Here is an 8,160-nt window from a genome sequence, read left to right on the forward strand (position 1 = left end):
TCTCACACAAATATATGCATTTCCTAACATCGCTAAAAATTAAAATGAGCTTAAGTTGGTTAACTTCAAAAGTCAAAATATGAAAATACTAACTACTGGCTGATTTATATAATATAAGTTGGTTAACTTCAGAAATCAAAATATCAAAATACTGTATGATTTATATAATATTCGACGGTAAAAACTAGAGCACGACAATGCAAAAGAAATAAAGACATAAGTGCAAGATAATTAAACCAGCAAAACAATTCCCAATTAACTAAATAATTCACGCTGTTCCTTAACTTTTGCTTTGCTTTGCGTTGCTCACAAGATGATCAACCGAAATGAAATCAATCTATTTATAAGGTTAGGTTTTATCAGATTTTGTGTAGTTGACTGAAACCCATTGCTCCATATTCCCAAATGACCATCTTGAGTAAGCAAGATGGGATGAAAATATGGCTTGCCGACAACCGCTCTAGCTAGGCATGTAAGCTTAGTATCACGGCCCGCCCATTTGTATCAACTGAAGCGGAGATTTCAGCAGCTTCTTGATCGTATCCACTATACTAACGAACGAGGGGCGCTCGGCAGGGTCACTGCAATTATAAATCAATAGTCAGCAAGCGATATCAAATGTAAGCCAGAAAAACAAAGGTAGGGAAGAAGTATTACTCGGCCCAGCAAGCCTCCATCAGAGACACCAAGACCGGGGAGGTGTTTGGTGGGATTCCAAGCCTTCGATTCTGAAAAGCAACTGCTCCAACCACCTGCGAGTTTGAAAAGAGTTGCATGGGTAATTTAGATTCTATTCCGGCACCAAAAATAGTCATGTTTTTCATTTTGGGTCTACTTCAACAATATTTCTTTATTTCCCTACTACTAAAGCAATTTTACACGGACGGAATTTTTTTATGGACGGAGGTAGGAGACTTGGTAAGTACTTTATTTCTAACCCTACTCTTATCTATAGCTCAGTGTATACTTATCACCTGGGCAGGGCTAAGACCACTCCAAGGCTGTTGCATTGTGACGAGCTCCCATAAAATTACTCCAAAACTGTAAACATCAGATTTCTCATTGGAGGGCTCTCCACGGAGAAATTCAGGGGCCATCCATTCAGGCTAAAACGAGAAAAGGAGACCATTAGATGCTGATTACACTCTACCTAGTTAGCAGCACACATCTCTCTGTTACATGGAGATCCAAGGGTGTGCACACGTGACACGATTGTCTGATAGAGCGATATTTATATAGAAAGAGGAATGGACTTACTGTTCCAGCAACAGACTTTGATGAAATGAATGTATTTGCTTTGAATCTTGACAAGCCGAAATCACACACCTAAGTCGAGTTTTAGAAATATCTTTTAGTTGCAAACTATTTTAATTGAAGCTGGGAGAGACATAATACAGCGTTACCTTAACAGTCCAATTCCGATCAACCAACAGATTTGGTGATTTTAGGTCCCAGTGGACGATAGGTGGGCTAAGACGATGAAGATAATTGATTCCCTTAGCCTACACGCAGTTTGAACCATAGTTTAATGATTTCAACAAGAGATGTATCAGAAGAACTATACAAGATTCAAACCGAACCACATCGAGAGCCATGCGTAGTCGCCTCCTCTGATCCAATATCTCCCCAGCAGCTGGTCTGTGTATCAGCCGGAATAGACTGCCTCTGAATCACAAAAAATGAATATTGCAGAGATTAAAAATTTTACAGCCTTGCTTTGTACAAAGTTAAGATGGGTACTACGATTCAGAACACACGACCTCGGCAAGTACTCTGTTACTATAGATAGATGCGGACGTCTTGTAACAGCTCCCATGAAGAGCACAACATTAGGATGACGGACACGTTTCATGATGGCAACCTGAGAAAGAGACGAATAGAAAATTAGAGGTTTAAGTGATATATGGAAGGCACCAAGTGACACTCCCATTAGAATGGACAACCAGTAAATATAGACGCATCAGAAATTGAGACAATTCTATCGAGTACATCGGCACATACACTTGTAGCATATTAAACTTACTATATATAATATTCTTTTTTAAATTAACTCCTATATAATGGAGGAAATTACAACTGATGTCAAGAGGGCTCGAACTCGACACCTCATGCAATAATATCTAAGTTTATTGCCGCTAGGACATAGGCTCTGGACACTATCTAATATTTCCACCATAAGAGTTACATTTCACTTTTACCATAAATGGTAGGTAGGTACACATTCCACCAACTAACTTGACTCACATTTTATTACAAAACCTATATAAAAAAGTGGTATCATATTCCACTAACTTTTTCAACCAACTATTCTTTATATTTCTTAAAACTCGTGCCCACACTAAATGTGACTCCTATTGTGAAACGGAGGGACTAATATTATTTCTGCCAGAGAGATAACAATCAAATATGCATAAGAAATAAAAATTATCCTAAAGCAAGTCAAATACAAGCGCATTGATTTCTTATCTGATATACTATAAAACATCGCAATATTATCAGAACACACTAACAAATATTTATAATTTACTTTTCTTTAAACCAAGGAAAAAGTTCACAAAATCAAAAGTTAACCTCCACCACTAAGATTCAAAGAGACATTGTAAAATATGCCTAAAGAAAAATTGAAAAGTATCTATACCTCCCTTAGAAACTCCTTCAATTGATCATCATGAAAATCCTGGATGGTTAGAACCTTAACTGCTACATCCTGCAGGTATACTAAAATTTCAGCTACACCAAGTCCTAACTTCGAAAAAAATCGAGTAGAAACCACAAATCATGGGGAAAAAGCATAGATATCAATATAACTTAAGACATCTGTTTCGCGCACAATACTAACCGATCCATGCCATTCAGCCCGATGAACTGTGCCGAAAGATCCTATCAAGCGAAACAACCAGTGCATCAAAACAACAGTTTGTCAACTAGTTAGCATCATTTAATACAAGAAACAATCAGAGTACCAGCTCCAACACGTTCTTTGATATGTAACTCATCCCATGCGATCTCAAGCCAATCCATTGCAAGAGAAGGCTCAATACTTAAATATCTAGGAATCAATGAAGCATGATAATTCACATTATCATAACATTTGTTCTTAATCTGCTGCTCATCTTTGCTTTCACAGAAGGATACTTTTGGGGGTTGTCGACCAGGTTGAGCTAAAACTGCGTTTCCTGCTACAACAATCTCCTTTTTGTAAGTTTGTTTTATGATAATTCTGTCAGTTCCTGGTTTAGAATGACCATCTTCGGACACCGCGGCACCAACATCAAAAACATCCATGCTGCTCTCGTCATTTTCTACTCTTTCTGGACGGGTAACGCCCTTGAGTCCATCTGCACGGACTGCAAATAAGTCCTACATGTGTGAGTGCTAAATTTTTATTTAATTTAATTAAGAATCAAATTCGTCTAATTATTGATCTTCATTCATATTTCTGAAAGCTAGTACCTGACAAATCTGTTTAAACCCATGCCGCAACCTAAATGATCTAGATCTACATTTTTAGGCAGAATATTTAAAATTGTTGAAGATGATAGTTGCAGATAACTAAAATAAAAATATACTACCAGGAAGAATATGTTTATAACAATATTTGCAAACCATATCTAGTCCTCAGAAAATGCCTAGTGGCATGTAAAGCCAACCTGAATGCATAGGATTGTTACTCCCGCATGCATACTTTGATTTCACCAATTGACAATCAATCTTATTCTTCATATCTTGCTGAAATTCTTTTACATGAGATATTTGAAACGGAGAGGGCACAGGGGCAAGCAAATTTCCATTGATTGATGAATCGGGATCATGAATTTTCCCAGGTTGCCCAACTAGATCAACAACATATTCCCTGCTAAAACACTATTCATTAGAAAGGGGAGTACTGTACAATGGTACTCTGTAACTTTCTCATCCCAGCGTTTTATTTTTTCGAATGTTAAAACTTTGGAGTATATTCAAAACAAACATTTTGACATGATATTTCGCATGACCTATGCTTCGTAAGAGTTATAAAGGAGTAGCTTGATATGATTCTAAACTAAATAATCAAATGTATCCTAGATTTGCATCAACCAAATCAAGCTCATAACAATATTACCGCTGAAAGCTATTGTTAATTGAAAATCAGTCATGATCTCATGGAGTTCTGTAGCATATGTATACAAAACAATCAATCTGACACCAAGATCAAAGAGTCCAACAAAATAAAGCACTCATAGAGGAAATGATGACTGATAGTAAGAACCACAAATGAAAACAAGATCTAACCTCAGAATCTTCCTTTCATCCTCAATTTTGATGAGGCATGACGATTGATAGTCAGAATCACAATATTTACAACCTCGAGCAATCCGACAAGGCAGACCTACATAATCCGCTAGTTTCTGAAAAGAGAAGCAAGTTTTTTTCAAAAAACTAAATTAACGAAGATGATTAGCTGTCTCACCAAAAAAAAATATTTATACAGTACTCCACCTGCTGCCTGCAGAGCACCCCCTTCGCTTTGTATGAGTATTTTATTTACAGATGCTAATAATAAAAATAAGTTGGTTAACCTTTTTCAGACCATACATTTTAGGATGGAATAACAAGGTCAGTTACATGATACAAAAGATCCAACAAAACTAGGATTCCATGAAGCCAACTTCACCTTCGACACTGGACTAAATCCAGGATTCATGTCCACTGAAAATATATTGAATAATCTAGCTAGACCACAAAAGGCATTTTATGCCTTTGAGTATGACAAATTTTGATTTTTAACAAACTTAAAAATCTTAGTTCAACCAATAGACAAACTTCAAATTTCAGTAGCCATTAACTTGGGAAAATGGAGTTTTCTCTGTATAAAGCACTGATTTCTGAGTTAGTGAAATTTGATGATAAATTATGTGCAAGTTATATAATAAGATTAGTTCTGTGGACAGACATATTGACCTTGAAGAGAATGGCACGGTGCCTGCAGAGTCCCATAGATAGGCTACCGATTGGAAGGACGATGCACTTGTACAAATCCTTAAACCTTTGATCGACCAATTTCCATCCGCGGTGAAGGTCGCCTTGTTCGGAAGGAAATGAACCCCTTCAAAATAAATAAGGTAAAGGCAATGGAAGGAAGAACACAACATCAAAAAGGATATGTATATGTATATGTATATGTATATGATGTTAAGTACCCCAAAGAGAGAGCAACAAGTTTTCCAAGTTCCTCAGCCAAAGTGAGGTTACTCTCAGCAGAGAAATAAATCTCTTGAGCTTTATCCTCAAGCTCCCTGAGCTGGGAGTCACCGCGACGATCCACCAAAATGACCTCCAACGAAGAGTCATTGGGTTCGACACTTGAGAGAGCAATCAAGGACGGCATCCTCGTAGCTTCCTCAACCTCGTTGCACATCACCCACATATATGGATTCATCCCCAATATGTTGTAGAATCCATCCGTTATTTTGTCGTTGTAAGATAAGCAACCACTCACCTAAAAAGTTTAAGACCAAATCAATCATACAATTTAGTAATGTTAAAACTCTTAAATCTTGTCCACGTCGACTTGGTGATGATCCTAGCTCATCTCTATAAGTATGGATAACCCTCCCCTTATAAGATCTTTTAAGGGGTGAGTGATCCATTTCTAATATGATATCAGAGCGGACTCAATTCGATGATGGATTTAATCTATTCAACTCTTATTTCTAATAAGTAAATTAATGAAGAAAGTCACCGGGCCATACCCAAAGACGATAGGAGACCGTGTCGGCATCGGGGGCGGAGCGTCGATCCGGGAGAAGCAGAGGCTCTGTCACAAGGGCGGCCTGTTGAGTAAGGCGTTTCGCAAACATGAGCTGCAGATAATAACCCTCTTTAAACCTCTGCGCCACCCCATCCGCCGCCTCCTCCTCCTCCTTCCAATTCCCGTCCAAAGTGGTACCGGAAAACAAGCTGTCGGCGTAGCTAGTGCTCCCCTCACTCGAAAGTCTCTGCAGGGACTCAACAATAACACCACTCTCATTGCTCTGCAGAAGCCGCTCTTCCTCCTCCACAAATCGGGACGCCTTCTCCTTGTGTTTCTTGTCGGAGAGCCACTTTACGAAGGCGGCCAGCTGCTTCCCGTGAATCTTGTCGCCATCAACCACCACCTGCTGCTTATTCTCGTGATCACCCGCCGCCAACTTGCGGTCCGGAAATTGCCGCGGGAAAAAGTAAGTCGTTCGATGCGGCATCTTTTTCTGATGATCACGTGATTATTTTCTTTTTCTTCAAGTCAAAACTGCACCGAAAACGACAGCGTATCGTCATTCGCCGGCGAACAACATCCAAATCACATTTTCACACACAACAAAAACTATAACAATTGCAGCACATCGCATCAATTCAACAACAATTGAACAATTGGAAACTGATAATCATCCAATAAAGAAGATCGGAAACAAACGCGAATATTGGCGGAAAAGAGGAGGAGAAGAAAAACACATATCACGCACTAATCAATGAAGAGCACATAGTATTATAATATTATGTACATGTAGAAGTAGTAGAAAGAGCATAATACATTATGTATTTGGTGGAGATGTCTCAACTGTTGGGTTTAAGCCGACTATTTTAAGCGCCAACTTGCGCAAACATGAATATTTTTATGGCCTCGGCTAAACTACGCCCTGGCATTGAATGCGCACCCTGCTTCGCCATTTGCCACGTATACTTTCCAAAGTACACGTAACTCACTCACCATAGTGTATGTTAGCTGAATCCAGGAGGTCGCACGGGGGCCATAAACTAACCAGAAAAGCTACTATTGCGTGGACCAATACGGCTGGATTTCTATCGCATTGGGAATACAAATATCATCATTTTAATACTAGAATTTTACTAAATATAGACTAGTATTAGAAAATATTCTAATTCTAATAGTAATGAATCACCAAATGATGAGCCATTGGATAAATGATGAAAATATGAAAGAAGTAAAATGCGTTATCTAGAGATTAGACCCTTCGGGATTCAATCTTTATTTGCATTGCAAGTTGGAGATGGTCAATCTCCTAAGAATAGATCAGATACAATCAAAGGAATAATAAGATAAAATCTACAAGTAACTAAATACTCCCTCCATTCATAATTAAATGTCTCATATTCAACCGGCACGTATTTTAAAAATTATTTAACTTTATACAGTAAAGTGGGTACAAAAGTTAGTAGAATGGGATGCCTACTTTTATGTATTGATTTTATAATAAAAATATGAGTGGAATGAGTTAGTAGAATGTAGGGTCCACTTACTAAATACTCCCTCCGTTTCTCCATAGTTGAGTCATTTTTCTATTTGGGAAGTTCCCTCATAGTTGAGTCATTTTCCTATATAGTAATTTTTTTCTCTTTCTTACTTTGCTCTCTCTTACTTTATTCTCTCTACTTTTTTCCCTCTCTTACTTTTTTTATCTATTTATTTAACACATTCAACATTCATTTCTTAAACTCCGTGCCGAAAAGTTTTGCCTCAATTATGAAGAAATGGAGGGAGACGGAGGGAGTACTCCCTCCGTTCGCAAAATGTTATCCATGTTTGCTCGGCACGAGTTTTAAGAAATGTAAAGAAAAGTGAGTGGAAAAAGTTAGTGGATTGTAGGTCCCACAGTTATATATTGATTTTATAATAGAATATGAGTGTAATTAGTTAGCGGAAAGTGGGGACAATTTACCAAAGATGGAAAAAAAAGCAAAGCCGACAACATTTTGTGGACGGGCTAAAATGAAAAAAATTGGACAACATTTCGAAGTGAGTATAGTAAAAGTGATATAAGACATTAATTGGCGGACGGACGAAAAGTTAAAATGAGACATTTAATGGCGGACGGAGGGAGTACTAGGTATTGAACCCTACCACTAGTCTCTAAGCCATTCACCCCTTGCAATACTTAGTGAAACTGAATAGTAGACAAGAAAATCGATCCTAAGAGAATCGAGTAAAGACAAATTCGAAATTCCGAGTAAATCAGAGATTAAGGAACTGTAGCTCAGGTTGCACGCAGCAACCATCATCGTCGCTTCCATTTCCACGGCATCAAAACTAGAGTTCAGAGACTTCGGCGACGGGACTTCTTCCATTTGCTTCAGAGGAAAAGAAATCAAACCGTCAGAATCAGGCTCTGACAAGTCCGTCAC

The 8,160-nt window shown here is 38.1% G+C and overlaps 1 protein-coding gene across 4 annotated transcripts; it reads right to left on the bottom strand.

The window, feature by feature from the left end:
- Positions 1 to 209: 209 nt before the first annotated feature.
- LOC121776196 (serine/threonine-protein kinase CTR1) lies at positions 210 to 6,517 on the bottom strand. Of its 4 annotated transcripts, XM_042173350.1 has the most exons (16): positions 6,434 to 6,517; positions 5,733 to 6,268; positions 5,181 to 5,479; positions 4,942 to 5,086; positions 4,273 to 4,388; positions 3,651 to 3,853; positions 2,964 to 3,347; positions 2,840 to 2,880; positions 2,639 to 2,707; positions 1,758 to 1,861; positions 1,581 to 1,665; positions 1,404 to 1,502; positions 1,258 to 1,326; positions 975 to 1,106; positions 658 to 752; positions 210 to 581 (listed from the first exon to the last, which is right to left on the bottom strand). In XM_042173350.1, the coding sequence occupies exons 2-16, from the start codon at positions 6,219 to 6,221 to the stop codon at positions 485 to 487; spliced, it is 2,427 nt and encodes an 808-aa protein (XP_042029284.1). In that variant the 5' UTR covers positions 6,222 to 6,268; positions 6,434 to 6,517; the 3' UTR covers positions 210 to 484. The 4 variants fall into 4 exon arrangements, with proteins under 4 accessions (XP_042029284.1, XP_042029286.1, XP_042029285.1 ...); XM_042173352.1 differs by having other exon boundaries at positions 2,964 to 3,338; positions 5,733 to 6,474; XM_042173351.1 differs by having other exon boundaries at positions 1,761 to 1,861; positions 5,733 to 6,474.
- Between the last annotated feature and the right edge of the window lie 1,643 nt (positions 6,518 to 8,160).

The sequence above is a fragment of the Salvia splendens genome, chromosome 18 (assembly GCF_004379255.2).
Source record: "Salvia splendens isolate huo1 chromosome 18, SspV2, whole genome shotgun sequence".
Lineage (NCBI taxonomy): Eukaryota > Viridiplantae > Streptophyta > Magnoliopsida > Lamiales > Lamiaceae > Salvia > Salvia splendens.

Bases quoted from the DNA above. Each gene is read 5' to 3' on its own strand.
- LOC121776196 (XM_042173350.1), bottom strand. From the start codon at position 6,221: ATGCCGCATCGAACGACTTACTTTTTCCCGCGGCAATTTCCGGACCGC. The intron at 3,348-3,650 runs GTTGGCTTTACA...ACTTATTTGCAG, and splicing joins TAACAATCCTATGCATTCAG to TCCGTGCAGATGGACTCAAG. The intron at 2,881-2,963 runs GTACTCTGATTG...TTCGCTTGATAG, and splicing joins CAAAGAACGTGTTGGAGCTG to GATCTTTCGGCACAGTTCAT.